General features: G+C 47.7%; 1 protein-coding gene across 1 annotated transcript in view; it reads left to right on the top strand.

Moving 5' to 3' along the window:
- LOC122548764 (cadherin-7-like) overlaps positions 1-18,851 on the top strand; it is a 168,816-nt gene that overhangs the window by 38,292 nt on the left and 111,673 nt on the right. The window contains exon 2 of the mRNA XM_087986720.1: positions 2,903-3,242. Within this exon, the coding sequence (XP_087842846.1) occupies positions 3,042-3,242 (201 nt within the window). The 5' untranslated portion in view covers positions 2,903-3,041. The remainder of the gene's footprint in view (positions 1-2,902; positions 3,243-18,851) is intronic.

Genomic DNA, 18,851 nt, shown 5'->3' with positions numbered 1-18,851 from the left:
TCCTGCTATCAACATTCTTAGGGTTGCCATAGACCAGAAACTTAACTGAATTTACCAGATAAATAAAATGAGCAGGTCAGAGGCTAGGAATTCTGCAATGAATAATTCTCACCCCCTTGCTCTGCAAAGATGGTCCACCATCTACAAGGCACAAATCAGGAATGGAATGGAATGCTCCCTACTTGCCTGGATGGCTGCAGCTCCAATGCCGTGCACAAAGCTGCCAGTCTGCCTAGAAGCTGCACTTTACGTGAACAGGAATCATTTGAAATATTAAACAAAGGAAATGCAAAGTAAGGAGAAAACATAAGAGTTCTAAATGGGGAATGCATCAGCCTCATGTACTGTGAGTTAATTGTTGAAATAGCCATTGAGCAGTACGGAACTTAAGTATTGTTGGAAAGATATATTTTGTTGAAGCATTTCATCTTGCATCAGGATATTTTACAAGAATATCAATTCCAGGGGAAAATCAATATGGTTGCCCTGAACAATCAGAGCCATCATGATTCAATATTTGTTTAATATTTAAACAAAGCCCAGCTGTTAACTGTCAATCTGGATTGGGGGAACATTTACTATGTCAACATCTCCACTAATCATAGTCCGCTTTCACTCTAATTAACAATGTCCTCTCATGCAATATACATTTTGGTTTGCCCCCTGAATTGATACTCCTGCATAATAACCTGAATTAATTATTCAATATTCTTCAGCAGCGTTGCAAGTATTTCTTTTCAATTCCTTTATGGGATGTTAGTGGTGCATTTATAACCCATCCCAATGAAACAAAGTGTTTTGCTGGATTGTGTCAGAGGATAGTTAGCAGACATTGCTGTGAGTTTAAGAGTCATATTAAGGCTAGACGAGGTGAGAAGTGAAGTTTTATTTCCTTAAAGAACATGGGAGGAGCAGATGGGTTTTTGCAACAATTCAATCATTTCATTGTCATCATCACAGATGCTGCTGCCTTTTTTTCTCAAACTCTAGATTAGTTTAGTTGCCTGAATTTAAATTCCTCAGCTACCATAATGGGATTTTAAATCCTACTTCAGGATCAGTCATAACATAACCATTACGTCACTGCACCCTATGCGGACTATGCTCCCTCTACACTTTCTGGAAGTGTTTTACATTGTGGTTGGATCAGGACAGATTTATAAAAACCAGTTGAATAGATATCACCCTCATAGTGTCCAGCAATCTGATATCTTCTCCAGGAGCTGAATGAAAATGTGTAAAATTGACGAGTATTTTTTTCTATCTATGTTTGCCATCTAACTTACAGCAGTTAAGACAAGATACTGATAGGGACATCAGAACAGGAGTAGGCCCCTCAAGCCTGGTAAAAATGAGGACTGCAGATGCTGGAAACCCAAGTCTGGATTAGAGTGGTGCTGGAAAAGCGCAGCAGGTCAGGCAGCATCCTAGGAGCAGGAAAATCGACATTTCGGGCAAAAGCCAGATGACCCATTGAACCAGATCCCCACTGCTTCTTGGATGCTGCCTGATCTGCTGTGCTTTTCCAGCACCACTCTAATTCAGCCCCTCAAGCCATTTCCACCATTCAGTGTTATGGCAATTTCATTTAACTCATCAGCCACAGGGCCAGGCAATGATTATGGGGCCACTGATTGGAATCCACCCGTGTACCTGATGGAGTAATTGGGAATTGAAACTCTAGTCTCTGTCAAACAAGACAGGTGAAAGTGGGTACTGCAGATGCTGGAGATTAGAGTTGAGATTAGAGTGATGCTGGAAAAGCACAGCAGGTCAGGCAGCATCCGAGGAGCAGGAAAATTGACATTTCATGCAAAAGCCAGGTAACCCATTGAACCAGATCCCTCATTCAATTTGATCACTACTGATTATGAGCATCATGTCCCCACCCCTTAACCACAAGATGCACTGCAGAAATTCATCAAAGCTCCTCTGACAGCACCTTCCAAGCTTACAACCACTTCCATCTAGAAGGACAAGGGCAGCAGATACAAGGGAACACCACCACCTGCATGTTCCCCTTTAAGCCACTCACTATTCTGACTTGAAAATATATCACTGTTCCTTCAGTCAAAATCCTGAAACTCCTTCCTTTATGGCATTGAGGGTCATAGTTATAGAGTCATAGAGCTGTACAGCATGGAAACAGACCCTTCTGTCCAACTTATCCATGCCGACTAGATACCCTAAATTAACCTAGTCCCATTTGCCAGCATTTGGCCCATATTCCTCTAAACCTTTCTTATGCAAATACCCATCCAGATGCCTTTTAAATGTTGCAATTGTACCAACCTCCACTACTTCCTCTGGCAGCTCATTCCAAACACGTACCACCCTCTGTGTGAAAAAGTCACTCCTTTAGTCCCGTTTATTTCTTTCTCTTCTCACCCTAAACCTATGCCCTCTAGTTCTGGACTCCCCGACCCCAGGGAAAAGACCTTGTCTATTTACCCTATCCATGATTTTATGAACCACTATAAGGTTCAGCCTCCAATGTTCCAGGGAAAACAGCGGTTCAAAAGGGCAGCTCATCACTACCTTCTCAAGAGGCATCTCGGGACGAGCAGTAAGTAAAAAACTCCCCATATCGTTCGATTCCCTGGAAGACTAACATTCTGTCTAGCCCAGTCATGAATGTACACATGTGTAAAGGTGACCATTGCTGTAAAAGCAGACTTCACCACTGAGGGAAAGAAACTTACTATTCTTACATGGATTGTCAATTCATGTGGCTCCACACTCCACAGCAATGAGGTTCACCCTTAATCACTATTAAGGGCAATTAGGGATAAGCAAGCAATGCTGACCTTGCCCAAATCCTGTCATTGAACAGACATTAAATACATTCCACCATGCAATAAGATATACGGATAAATGTCACCCCATTTTATTTCCCTTCCAGGAATGTGAAGTGCTGGTGCTGATTTTGAGCCATTCTGCGAGAATTTACCCCTTGGGTACCCAACGAGCTCAGTCCTTTATTATTCAAGAAATCTGCGGCGCTAATTCTTTTTGCCAGCCGGACTTGCTGAGTGCCAGGAATGCTAACCTGGTGTGGACGGTGGACTATCCTAATAGGCTGTGCAATAACAGAATATTGTCTGATAGACCGTGCTCATTCTGGAGCTGAACCAGCAGCAAATCAGCTTCCCTCTCTTCATCGCGTCAAGAGGAAATGGGTGTGGAATCAGTTCTTTGTATTGGAAGAGCATCTAGAAACAGAGCCACTCTACATTGGCAAGGTAGGTCTATATGAGATGAATGCACCTCTTCTCAACCTCTACAGTCATCCGAAGTGTGGTGACTCTCAGGTTAAACACATCAGCAATTGCCTCTCTCTCTCTGAGAGAGCAGCCCCATGGTCCTTGAGGACTATGGCAACTTCACCCTAAACTACTTGAAATATCGAGTGCAAAGAAATGCGTACATTTACATAGTGCCTTTTACAAGCACTGATGACCCCAAAGCCATTGAAGTACCTTTTTAAGTGTTGTCTATGTCTTAGAGTCATAGAGTCATTGAAGCATAGAGATGTACAGCAAGGAAACAGACCCTTCGGTCCAATCCGTCCATGCCGACCAGATATCCCAACCCAATCTAGTCACACCTGCCAGCATCCGGTCCATATCCCTCCAAACCCTTCCTATTCATATACCCATCCAGATTCTTTTAAAATGTTGTAATTGTACCAGCGTCCACCATTTCCTCTGGCAGCTCATTCCATACACGCACCATCCTCTGTGTGAAAACATTGTCCCTTAGGTCTTTTTTTATATCTTTCCCCTCTCATGTGTTGTGGATAAATGAAAACCAATAGACTTTATTGAACTTTGATTTCTGGAAGCCACTTGGCAAAATGCACTTCAAAAGTTAATTTTTTAAAAAAATGCTCAAGGCACAGAGACCGGGGTTCAATTCCCGCCTCAGGCGACTGACTGCATGGAGTTTGCACATCGTCCCCGTGTCTGCGCGGGTTTCCTCCGGGTGCTCCGGTTTCCTCCCACAGTCCAAAAAGGTGCAGGTCAGGTGAATTGGCCATACTAAATTGCCCCTAGTGTTGGATGATGGGGTAAATGTAGGGGACTGGGTCTGGGTGGGTTGCACTTCGGCGGGTCGGTGTGGACTTGTTGGGCCGAAGGGCCTGTTTCCACACTGTAAGTAATCTAATCTAATCAGGGGTTAACATATTAGCCTGGATCGAGGATTGGCAGAGAGTATGTGTAAACGGGTCACTGTCTGATTGGTAAGATGTGATGATTAGGGTTTCACAGGGATCTGTTCTGGGGACTCAGCTTTTTACAATATCTATTAATGACATAGTTGAGGGGAGCAATGGTATGGTAGTTAAAACACCAAGATAAAACCATAAAATATAGGAGCAGAAATTAGACCATTCAGCCCATCGAGTCTGCTCTGCCATTCAATCATGGCGGATATGTTTCTTAATCTCATTCTCCTGCTTTCTCCCTGTAACCTTTGATCCCCTTGGAGAAAGTGAGGTCTGCAGATGCTGGAGATCAAAGTTGAAACTTTATTGCTGGAACAGCACAGCAGGTCAGGCAGCATCCAGGGAACAGGAGATTCGACGTTTCGGGCACAGGCCCTTCTTCAGGATTCCTGAAGAAGGGCCTGTGCCCGAAACGTCGAATCTCCTGTTCCCTGGATGCTGCCTGACCTGCTGTGCTGTTCCAGCAATAAAGTTTCAACTTTGATCCCCTTGACAATCAAGAACCTACCTGTCTCACTCTTAGATGTATTCAATGACCTGGCCTCCACACCCTTCTGTGACAGTGAATTCTCCAAATTCCCCACTCTCTGGCTGAAGAAGTTTCTCCTTATCTCCGTTCCAAAAGGTCTTTCTTTTACTGTAAGGCTGTGCCCTCGGGTCCTAGTCTCTCCTACCAATTGAAACATCTTCCCAACATCTACTCTGTCCAAGCCATTCAGTATTCTGTCAGTTTCAATTAGTTTCCCCTTTATCTATCTAAATTCCATGGAGCGTAAACCCAGAATCCTCAAATGTTCCTCATATGTTAAGTTTTTTGTTCCTGGGACCATTCTCGTGAACCTCCTGTAAACACACTTCAGGGCCAGGACACCCTTCCTGAGATATGGGGCCCACAACTTTGTACAATACTCCAAATGTGGTCTGACCAGAGCCTGAGAGAACCTCAGAAGTACATCCCTGCTTTTATAATTCAAATCCTCTCAAAATAACTGCCATCATTGCATTTGCCTTCCTAACCACTGACTCAGCCTGCAAGTTTACCTTGAGAGAATCCAAGAGAGGTAAGAGTACAGGTTGTGAAAGACAGAATGAGATGGCAGGCAGATACAGGTGGGTTGGAAGTGTGCGTACAAATCTAACAGATTGAACATAATGTTGGAAATGTGAAAGTGTTCGCTTTTCTCAGGAAAAATGAAAAAGCAGCATATTACTTAAATGGAAAATGACAAGAATTCCAAGATGCAGAGGTACTTTGGTGTTCTGGTCTATAAGTCACAAAACGTTAGTGTGCAGGCACAATGAGAAATCAGGAGGGGAGAAAGGGAGCACTGCAGATGCTGGAGATCAGAGTCAAAGAGTGTGGTGCTGGAAAAGCACAGCCAGTCAAGCAGCATTTGAGGATCAGGAGAGTCGACGTTTGGAGCAAAAGCTCTTGACCATTCCTGGTGAAGTGATTATGCTCGAAACGTCGATTCTCCTGCTCCTTGGATGCTGACTGGCTGTACTTTTCCAGCCTTCAACTCAAGTAATCAAGAAGGCCAATGGAGTACTGTCCTTAACTAAGAGAAGAATTGAACATCAGAGTATGGATGTTCAATGGAGAGACCATGTCTCAAATATTGCGTGCAGTTTTGGACTCTGAATGATGGAAGGATGTAAATGCATATTGAATGTGGTGCAGAGGAAGCTTACAGGATTGATACCAAGAATGAAGATAGCTGAGACCGACTGGGCTTGCTTCCACTGGAGTTGAGAAGAGTGACCTGATTATAGAATATAAGATTCTGAATAGTTTTGGCAGGAGAGATATATAAAGGTATTTCTATTTCTGTGGGTGAGTTTTATAGTCAGGATCATGCTTTTCAGAATGTGACGAGGAGAAGTTTTCTCTCTCAGAGAGTCATGTGACTTTGAAACTCTCTGACTCAAAAGGTGGTGGAGCTGGGGTCATAGACTCAGAGAGATTGACAGCATGGAAAAAGGCCCTTTGGCCTACAGGGCCCATGCTGGTCAAAAACAAGCCCTAACTATCCCAATCCCATTTTCCAGCATTTGGCCTAGAGTGAAAAAAAAACCTTACCTCATATCTCCTGTAAATCTCCTACCCCTTACCTTAGATCTATGCCCCCAGGTCATTGATTGCTCCATTAAAGGGAAAGTTTCTTCCTGGCCACCCTATCTATGCCTGTCATAATTTTACACATCTCAGTCATGTCTCCTCTCAATCTCCTCTGCTCTAAGGAAAATAACCCCAGTTTGTCCAATCTCTCTTCATAACGAATGCTCTCCAGTCCAGGCAACATCCTGGTAAGTCTCCTCTACACTCTGTCTAGTGCTATCACATCCCTCCGATACTGTGGATTCCAGAGATGCACACAATACTCTACCTGTGACATACACAGGTTTTATGCAGGTTCAGCTAACCTCCCTATTCTTAAACTCCATGCCTTGACGACAAAGGCAAGTATCCGATATGTCTTCTTCACCATATTATCCACCAGTCCTGACGTCTTAAGTGTGTATGCACACCAATGCCCCTCTGATCCTAGGAGTTTCCCAGGATCCTGCTATTCATCATGGATTCCTGTGCTTCATTTGGCCTGGCCAAGTGTATCACCTCACATTATCCAGGTTAAATTCCATTTACCACAGATCCGTCCACCTGACCAGCCCAGTCATATCCTCCTGTGATTGAGGTTCTTCCTCTGACTATTTAAGTGAATGATTTTACTGTACTGTGAGAAAAACAGTAAAATACAATAGAAAACTTTTCCACTGTCACCATAATCTGTCACCATTTTACACAGTTCAATCAGAAAAAAAGATTGGAGAGATGTAGCTTCAAAAGAGTCCAATGGTCCTGAACCAACACATCATCAATGGCACCGGCACTGTTGTCCTTTCCCCAACAATCTTGCTGCCATATACACCGGACCCAACCAATGTTGAAATACTAAGGCACCACCTTTGGCTGCTGGGCCACTTTCCCTCTGCCAGCACTTTACCAGTGTCTACACTGGACCCGACCACGGCAAAGTCACCGAATCTCAGGCAACATCTCTTGCCGGCGTTTCGTCATCCGAGGAGGCAGACAGCAATTCCAATGCTAGGTCCCGTGCTCGCCCCAGAAAGGTAAGTAAGGGCACACTCAGGTCAGCACTAGGATCGCTCACAGCACTCTGAGTGCACACTGGGATCACACACTGCAACATGACCCAACACTGGGATCACTCACTGCGCCATGTGTCTGCACTGGGATCAGACACTGCACCATATGCCCACACTGGGATCACTCACTGCACCATGTGTCCACACTGGGATCACACACTGCACCATGTGCCCGCACTGGGATCACTCACTGCACCATGTGTCCACACTGGGATCACTCACTGCACCATGTGTCCGCACTGGGATCACTCACTGCACCATGTGACCGCATTGGGATCACTCACCCAACCATGTGACCGCACTGGGATGACTCACTGCACCATATGTCCACACTGGGATCACTCACTGCACCATGTGTCCACACTGGGATCATTCACTGCACCATGTGTCCACACTGGGATCATTCACTGCACCATGTGTCCACACTGGGATCACGCACTGCGCCATGTGTCTGCTCTGGGATCACATACTGCACCATCTGTCTGCACTGGGATCACACACTGCACCATGTGTCCACACTGGGATCATACACTGCACCATGTGTCTGCACTGGGATCACTCACTGCGCCATGTGTCTGCACTGGGATCACTCACTGCGCCATCTGTCTGCACTGGGATCACTCACTGCACCATGTGCCCGCACTGGGATCACTCACTGCACCATGTGTCCACACTGGGATCATTCACTGCACCATGTGTCCACACTGGGATCACGCACTGCGCCATGTGTCTGCTCTGGGATCACATACTGCACCATCTGTCTGCACTGGGATCACACACTGCACCATGTGTCCACACTGGGATCATACACTGCACCATGTGTCTGCACTGGGATCACTCACTGCGCCATGTGTCTGCACTGGGATCACTCACTGCACCATGCGTCCACACTGGGATCACACACTGCACCATGTGTCTGCACTGGGATCACACACTGCGCCATGTATGTGCACTGGGATCACACACTGGGCCATGTGTCTGCACTGGGATCACTCACTGCACCATGTGTCCGCACTGGAATCACACACTGCACCATGTGTCCACACTGGGATCACTCACTGCACCATGTGTCCGCACTGGGATCACTCATTGCACCATATGTCCGCACTGGGATCACTCACTGCACCAAGTGTCTGCACTGGGATCACTCACTGCACCATCTGTCCACACTGGGATCACACACTGCACCATGTGTCTGCACTGGGATCACACACTGCACCATATGTCCACACTGGGATCACACACTGCACCAAGTGTCTGCACTGGGATCACACACTGCACCATGTGTCCACACTGGGATCACACATTGCACCATGTGTCCACACTGGGATCACACACTGCACCATGTGTCTGCACTGGGATCACACACTGTGCCATGTGTCCACACTGGGATCACACACTGCACAATGTGTCCACACTGGGATCACACACTGCACCATGTGTCCACACTGGGATCACACACTGCACCATGTGTCTGCACTGGGATCACACACTGCACCATCTGTCCACACTGGGATCACACATTGCACCATGTGTCCACACTGTGATCAACACTGCACCATGTGTCTGCACTGGGATCACACACCGCACCATATGTCCACACTGGGATCACACACTGCACCATGTGTCTGCACTGGGATCACACACTGTGCCATGTGTCCACACTGGGATCACACACTGCACCATGTGTCCGCACTGGGTTTACACATTGCACCATGTGTCCACACTGGGATCACACACTGCACCATGTGTCTGCACTGGGATCACACATTGCACCATGTGTCTGCACTGGGATCACAAACTGCACTATGTGTCCACACTGGGATCACACACTGCACCATGTGTCTGCACTGGGATCACACACTGCACCATGTGTCCGCACTGGGATCACACACTGCACCATGTGTCTGCACTGGGATCACACACTGCACCATGTGTCTGCACTGGGATCAAACACTGCACCATGTGTCCACACTGGGATCACTCACTGCGCCATGTGTCCACACTGGGATCACACACTGCACCATGTGTCCACACTGGGATCACACATTGCACCATGTGTCCACACTGGGATCACACACTGCACCATGTGTCCACACTGCGATCACTCACTGCACCATCTGTCCACACTGGGATCACACACTGCACCATGTGTCTGCACTGGGATCACACACTGCACCATATGTCCACACTGGGATCACACACTGCACCAAGTGTCTGCACTGGGATCACACACTGCACCATGTGTCCACACTGGGATCACACATTGCACCATGTGTCCACACTGGGATCACACACTGCACCATGTGTCTGCACTGGGATCACACACTGCGCCATGTGTCCACACTGGGATCACACATTGCACCATGTGTCCACACTGGGATCACACACTGCACCATGTGTCTGCACTGGGATCACACACTGTGCCATGTGTCCACACTGGGATCACACACTGCACAATGTGTCCACACTGGGATCACACACTGCACCATGTGTCCACACTGGGATCACACACTGCACCATGTGTCTGCACTGGGATCACACACTGCACCATCTGTCCACACTGGGATCACACATTGCACCATGTGTCCACACTGGGATCAACACTGCACCATGTGTCTGCACTGGGATCACACACCGCACCATATGTCCACACTGGGATCACACACTGCACCATGTGTCTGCACTGGGATCACACACTGTGCCATGTGTCCACACTGGGATCACACACTGCACCATGTGTCCGCACTGGGTTTACACATTGCACCATGTGTCCACACTGGGATCACACACTGCACCATGTGTCTGCACTGGGATCACACATTGCACCATGTGTCTGCACTGGGATCACAAACTGCACTATGTGTCCACACTGGGATCACACACTGCACCATGTGTCTGCACTGGGATCACACACTGCACCATGTGTCCGCACTGGGATCACACACTGCACCATGTGTCTGCACTGGGATCACACACTGCACCATGTGTCTGCACTGGGATCAAACACTGCACCATGTGTCCACACTGGGATCACTCACTGCGCCATGTGTCCACACTGGGATCACACACTGCACCATGTGTCCACACTGGGATCACACATTGCACCATGTGTCCACACTGGGATCACACACTGCACCATGTGTCCACACTGCGATCACTCACTGCACCATGTGTCCGCACTGGGATCACACACTGCACCATGTGTCCACAGTGGGATCACACATTGCACCATGTGTCCACACTGGGATCACACACTGCACCATGTGTCCGCACTGGGATCACACACTGCACCATGTGTCCACATTGGGATCACACACTGCACCATGTGTCCACACTGGGATCACTCACTGCGCCATATGTCTGCACTGGGATCACACACTGCACCATGTGACTGCACTGGGATCACACACTGCACCATGTGTCTGCACTGGGATCACACACTGCACCATGTGACCACACTGGGATCACACACTGCACCATGTGTCTGCACTGGGATCACACACTGCACCATGTGACCACACTGGGATCACACACTGCACCATGTGTCTGCACTGGGAGCACACACTGCACCATGTGTCCGCACTGGGATCACACACTGCACCATGTGTCTGCACTGGGATCACACACTGCACCATGTGACCACACTGGGATCACACACTGCACCATGTGTCCGCACTGGGATCACACACTGCACCATGTGTCTGCACTGGGATCACACACTGCTCCATGTGTCCACACTGGGATCACACATTGCACCATGTGTCCACACTGGGATCACACACTGCACCATGTGTCCACACTGGGATCACACACTGCACCATATGTCTGCACTGGGATCACACACTGCACCATGTGTCTGCACTGGGATCACTCACTGCACCATGTGTCTGCACTGGGATCACACACTGCACCATCTGTCCACACTGGGATCACACATTGCACCATGTGTCCACACTGGGATCAACACTGCACCATGTGTCTGCACTGGGATCACACACTGCACCATATGTCCACACTGGGATCACACACTGCACCATGTGTCTGCACTGGGATCACACACTGTGCCATGTGTCCACACTGGGATCACACACTGCACCATGTGTCCGCACTGGGTTTACACATTGCACCATGTGTCCACACTGGGATCACAAACTGCACTATGTGTCCACACTGGGATCACACACTGCACCATGTGTCTGCACTGGGATCACACACTGCACCATGTGTCCGCACTGGGATCACACACTGCACCATGTGTCTGCACTGGGATCACACACTGCACCATGTGTCTGCACTGGGATCAAACACTGCACCATGTGTCCACACTGGGATCACTCACTGCGCCATGTGTCCACACTGGGATCACACACTGCACCATGTGTCCACACTGGGATCACACATTGCACCATGTGTCCACACTGGGATCACACACTGCGCCATGTGTCCACACTGGGATCACACACTGCACCATGTGTCCACACTGGGATCACACATTGCACCATGTGTCCACACTGCGATCACTCACTGCACCATGTGTCCGCACTGGGATCACACACTGCACCATGTGTCCACAGTGGGATCACACATTGCACCATGTGTCCACACTGGGATCACACACTGCACCATGTGTCCGCACTGGGATCACACACTGCACCATGTGTCCACATTGGGATCACACACTGCACCATGTGTCCACACTGGGATCACTCACTGCGCCATATGTCTGCACTGGGATCACACACTGCACCATGTGTCTGCACTGGGATCACACACTGCACCATGTGTCTGCACTGGGATCACACCCTGCACCATGTGACCACACTGGGATCACACACTGCACCATGTGTCTGCACTGGGATCACACACTGCACCATGTGACCACACTGGGATCACACACTGCACCATGTGTCTGCACTGGGAGCACACACTGCACCATGTGTCCGCACTGGGATCACACACTGCACCATGTGTCTGCACTGGGATCACACACTGCACCATGTGACCACACTGGGATCACACACTGCACCATGTGTCCGCACTGGGATCACACACTGCACCATGTGTCTGCACTGGGATCACACACTGCTCCATGTGTCCACACTGGGATCACACATTGCACCATGTGTCCACACTGGGATCACACACTGCACCATGTGTCCACACTGGGATCACACACTGCACCATGTGTCCGCACTGGGATCACACACTGCACCATGTGTCTGCACTGGGATCACTCACTGCACCATGTGTCCACACTGGGATCACACACTGCACCATGTGTCCACACTGGGATCACACACTGCGCCATGTGTCCACACTGGGATCACTCACTGCGCCATGTGTCCGCACTGGGATCACACACTGCGCCTTGTGTTTGCACTGGGATCACACACTGCACCATGTGTCCGCACTGGGATCACACACTGCACCATGTGTCTGCACTGGGATCACACACTGCACCATGTGTCCACACTGGGATCACACACTGCACCATGTGTCTGCACTGGGATCACACACTGCACCATGTGTCTGCACTGGGATCACACATTGCACCATGTGTCCGCACTGGGATCACACACTGCACCATGTGTCCGCACTGGGTTTACACATTGCACCATGTGTCCACACTGGGATCACACACTGCACCATGTGTCTGCACTGGGATCACACACTGCACCATGTGTCTGCACTGGGATCACAAACTGCACCATGTGTCCACACTGGGATCACACACTGCACCATGTGTCTGCACTGGGATCACACACTGCACCATGTGTCCACACTGGGATCACACACTGCACCATGTGTCCGCACTGGGATCACACACTGCACCATGTGTCTGCACTGGGATCACACACTGCACCATGTGTCTGCACTGGGATCACACACTGTGCCATGTGTCCACACTGGGATCACACACTGCACCATGTGTCCACTCTGGGATCACACACTGCGCCATGTGTCCACACTGGGATCACACACTGCACCATGTATCTGCACTGGGATCACACACTGCACCATGTGTCTGCACTGGGATCACACACTGCACCATGTGTCCGCACTGGGATCACACACTGCACCATGTGTCTGCACTGGGATCACACACTGCACCATGTGTCTGCACTGGGATCACACACTATGCCATGTGTCCACACTGGGATCACACATTGCACCATGTGTCCACACTGGGATCACACACTGCACCATGTGTCCGCGCTGGGATCACACACTGCACCATGTGTCTGCACTGGGATCATGCACTGCACCATGTGTCTGCACTGGGATCACACACTGCACCATGTGTCTGCACTGGGATCACACACTATGCCATCTGTCCACACTGGGATCACACATTGCACCATGTGTCTGCACTGGGATCACACACTGCACCATGTGTCTGCACTGGGATCACACACTGCACCATATGTCCACACTGGGATCACACACTGCACCATGTGTCTGCACTGGGATCACTCACTGCACCATGTGTCCACACTGGGATCACACATGCACCATGTGTCCACACTGGGATCACACATTGCACCATGTGTCTGCACTGGGATCACACATTGCACCATGTGTCTGCACTGGGATCACACATTGCACCATGTGTCTGCACTGGGATCACACACTGCACCATGTGTCTGCACTGAGATCACACATTGCACCATGTGTCCACACTGGGATCACTTACTGCGCCATGTGTCTGCACTGGGATCACACACTGCGCCATGTGTCCACACTGGGATCACACACTGCACCATGTGTCCACACTGGGATCACACATTGCACCATGTGTCCTCACTGGGATCACACACTGCACCATGTGTCTGCACTGGGATCACACACTGCACCATGTGTCCACACTGGGATCACACACTGCACCATGTGTCTGCACTGGGATCACACACTGCACCATGTGTCCGCACTGGGATCACACACTGCACCATGTGTCTGCACTGGGATCACACACTGCGCCATGTGTCCACACTGGGATCACACACTGCGCCATGTGTCTGCACTGAGACCCTTTTCTGTCGTCATGAAACCGTCTGATCTCCATACAATAAGTAAGTTTAAAAAAAAGAACAAACGAGAAACAGGAAATGAGATGAAAATAACAGAACAAAAGCAGTTGGAGTTGATGAGCCCCATCTCCATAGGCCTCATCTGTCGCCATCTTGATAACTCGTTTACCATAGCATCAATTTTCGTCTCATGTGTGAACGTACTGAAAATCTTGCTGTGTTCAAGTCTAAATCTTTTATATAAACCACAAAAAACAAGGGGCCCAATCAGGCTCCTAGTGGACACTGATTTCCAGTTACAAAAATAGCACTTATCCATCACCCTTGACTTCCTGGCACACAGCCAGTTGTGGATCCAATTTCCAAGTTTCTTTGGATTCCATGTGCTCTCGGCTGTGCTATCCGTCTCTCATTCAGGACCTGATCAGAAGCTTTGCTGAAGTCCTTTCCTTCATCTACACACCTGACCACGTCTTCAAAAAATCCATTCAAGGTCAGATACAGCTTCCCCTTAACAAAACCATGCTGACTGTTCTTGGTTAATTACTGCCTCTCCAATTGCAGTTTAATTCTGTCCCTGAGGACTCCTTCCAATAGTTTCCCTGTCGCTGAGGTTAGTTTGATTGGCCTGTAGTTTCCTGGCTTATCTTTTGCTCCCTTCTTGAATATCTCTACCATATTGTCCTCCAATCTCCAGCACTACTCTGGTGGTCAGAGATGAATTGAAAACTTTTGCAAATGCCCCAGCTATTTGCACCCTTGCCCCACTCAGCGATCTGGGATACATTTCATCTGGAGGTTTACATAATTTTAAGCCTGTCAGATCACGTCCTCCTTGTCTATGTTAATATCTTTAATTGTATCGCAGACCTTTTCCCTGATTTCTTTACCCACACCGTTCCTCTCGCTGGTGAACACCAACACAAAGCATTCATTTAGAACCCAGTTACATCCTCCAGCTCCACACACAAATTACTACAGTGGTCTTTCATGGGCCAAACTCTTTCCCTCATTATCTTTTTACCCTTAATGTACCTGGAAAACAACTTAGGAGCTTCCTGTAACTTATCTGCATGTATCCTTTTGTGCTGAAAATGTGTTGCTGGAAAAGCGCAGCAGGTCAAGTAGCATCCAAGGAGCAGGAGAATCGATGTTTCGGGCATGAGCCCTTCTTCAGGTGTTTGTATCCTTTTGTGTCCTGCTTTCAATCTTCTCAGATCCTTTACAAGTACTCAATTGGCCATTGAATCTTTTTAAGATGCATGGTGGCTCAGTGGTTAGCACTGCTGCCTCACAGCACCAGGGACCCAGGTTCGATTCAGCCTTGGCCGACTGTCTGTGTGGAGTTTGCACGTTGTCTGCGTGGGTTTCCTCCGGGTACTCCGGTTTCCTCCCACAGTCCAAAGGTGTGCAGGTCAGGTGAATTGGCCATGCTAAATTGTCCGTAGAGTTAGGTGCAATAGTCAGAGGGAAATGGGTCTGGGTGGGTACTTTTCGGAGGGTCGGTGTGGACTTGTTGGGCCTAAGGGCCTGTTTCCACACTGTAGGGAATCTAATCTAAAAAAAGAGACAGAAATCGATAGATTCTGGTTTGGCAGGAATATCAAAAATAATCAGGACGAGATGAGAGCATGAAATTCCAAACACAAACAGATCTGCCATGGTCTTCCTGATTGGGGGAACAGGTTTAAGGGGCTGAATGGCCTATTTCTGCTCCCATTTTACATGTTTGCATCAATAAAGGTTGAAAGATTGTTAACAAAAGCTTTAAATATAATCAACACAGACATAAATCCACATACCATTTAGAAAACGTGTATGACTTGGCAAAGTGTTGTCTTAAAAACAGTTGGCCAAGTAACATTACATTCAGTAAAAGGAAAATCATGGATTGTTTCAAATGTTGGTCTGTAGCAAAAAGCAGACAATGGCCCCAGGGTATCGTTCGGAATCAGTTACTGGATTTCTTTTTCAGGAGACAGTGTTACAGATTATGAATTTTCCTTTTAAGAATCATTAGAACATAGAACAATACAGCACAGAACAGGCCCTTCGGCCCACGATGTTGTGCCGAACATTTGTCCTAGCTTAAGCACCCATCCATGTACCTATCCAATTGCCGCTTAAAGGTCACCAAAGATTCTGACTCTACCACTCCCACAGGCAGCGCATTCCATGCCCCCACCACTGTCTGGGTAAAGAACCCACCCCTGACATCTCCCCTATACCTTCCACCCTTCACCTTAAATTTATGTCCCCTTGTAACACTCTGTTGTACCAGTTGTGGTGCTGAGATTTTCCAGTGGTTTTCATTTCATAAATTTTGATGAGAAAGTTCTCCCTCTAAATATCAGTCTCCTTTACTTAGCAAAGTGTTTCTTTCCCAAAATCTCTCAGATATAGATATACTTCCTGTCAATGATGTTCTAAATTATGATTTCAAATAACACACTTTCATAACACTGAGCGAAGAATTTTCTCCTGAATTCATTATTAGTGATGAACAGATATTTATAGCTGTAGTTTTGGCCTCTTGTACATGTAGAAACCATCTTTTCTATTTTTATCTTCTCAAACACTTTAATAATCTTGTTATGTGCCTTATTATCAAATTACACTCAGTAAAACTCCTGGAGATGATTTGCAATATGAAGAAATAATGTTATATAAATGATGCAAATTGTAAGAGTTGATAAAGTACCCCATTATTTTTCTCTTGGTTGAAGTTGGGCTATCACTTGACAAATAACACAAATCAGTGAGCCGTGTTAGCGAGTATGTGGTTCTGAACAGCACCCAAGAGAATGGCTTCAGTTCCAGTTCCTGCCAGACAGTCGGTCCTGCCTCTTTGTCCTATCCCTAAGATCAGAAGGTAGTGCAAAACAGCACTGCCAAGAAAATTGGCTCCAGGCAATTCTCTGACAGACAATGACCCAAAACCCTTCATATTGTGCAGAACACAAATGGAATTTAACAGTGGCAGATGCTTTTGTGGAACAGTAGTCATGTCCCTACACCTTAGCCAGGAGACGAGGGTTCAAGTCTCACCTGCTCCAGAGGTATGTAATACCATCCCTGAACCGGTTAGTTAGAAAATGTCTACATTAGGGGAGCTGGTGGCACAGTGGTAATGTCACATGGTTAATAAACCAGAATTTCAGATTAATGATCTAGGAGAAATGGGTGAGAAACCCACCAGCCACCACACATAGTGAAATATAAATTCAGTTTGAAAAGAAAATTGGATGTAAAAATGTTAGCCTAATGAGAAAAACAGGAACTGTTGTTATAAAACCCATCTAGTTCACTAATGCTGTTTAGGGTAGGAAATCTGCTGTCTGAATCTGGTCTGGCCTGAATGTGACTCCAGACCCACAGCAATTTTGTTGTCACCTAAAAGCTCTCTGGACAATTAAGGCCAGGCAATAAATAAAAATGACGCCCATTTCCCGTGAATGGAGAGAAAAAACCCACTGGGAGAGAGTCTTGAAACAAAATTAAAAATCACACAACACCAGATGCTTGCTTGGAAGCACTAGCTTTCAAAGCACTGCTCCTTCATCAGGTGGTACATGATATCCATCATGTTCTGTACTTGTTCAAATTCTAGCTAGAGATTTTTGGTAACTAAGCCAATTCATAATGTGCACTGGGTTCCCGTGAAATAGCTCAGGGCTGATTTTCTCACATTGCCATCGTACCTCAGGGTCGACCTACCCGAGTGCTCACTCCAGGAACGTGAAGATAAGTTGCTTTGTGACACTGATAGATTGTTGCCACTGCACAGGGTGTATCTTGAGATAGAAGCCATACTTTCTGTCTGTGGATTGGTAACAGTTCACCCAGGGAGACCACCAGTTGGCGAAGCTTCAGGGAATGCTATGGAAATTGGTAGGAATAACAGGGGCGAAAGACAAATCACACACCGCACCTCAGGATAGATTCCAGTGGCTGAGTGGGATTGCAGGAGAAAGGAATGTGAAAACATTCGGTGTATCTCTGTCTTCTGATCAACGAGGTGGGACACTGAGTATTTTTCGAATGTGGTGGTCAGGAAAGCACTGCCTGAAAGGGGGGTAGAAACAGAGTTTTCTTTTATTCTTTCCATAGACGAGCAAATGTTGGCCGCCTCTGATTGCCCCTGAGAAGGTGGTGGGGAACTGCCTTTTGCGTTGCAGCCCTTGAGGAATCGAAGTGACCACCGTGATTTTAGAAAGGGAATTTGAGGATTTTGACCCCGGCTTGGAGGTGAATTCCCAGGTTATTGTGCTTCCATTATACTCGCACTCTTGTCCTACGAGATGGGGGAGGGTGCTATTGCCAGGGCCTGGGTGAGACACTGCAATGCGTTTGTCGATGATACATACTGCTGCTATTGGACAATGATGGTGAGGGAAGTGAATATTTAAGGTAGGGCAGGGTGG

Source organism: Chiloscyllium plagiosum, unplaced genomic scaffold (assembly GCF_037043375.1).
Source record: "Chiloscyllium plagiosum isolate Xiang-an unplaced genomic scaffold, Cpla_swu_hap1 HiC_scaffold_4, whole genome shotgun sequence".
In the NCBI taxonomy this organism is placed as follows: domain Eukaryota; kingdom Metazoa; phylum Chordata; class Chondrichthyes; order Orectolobiformes; family Hemiscylliidae; genus Chiloscyllium; species Chiloscyllium plagiosum.
The sequence above is the reverse complement of the archived record's forward strand: the minus strand, read 5'-3'. Positions and strand labels throughout refer to the sequence as shown.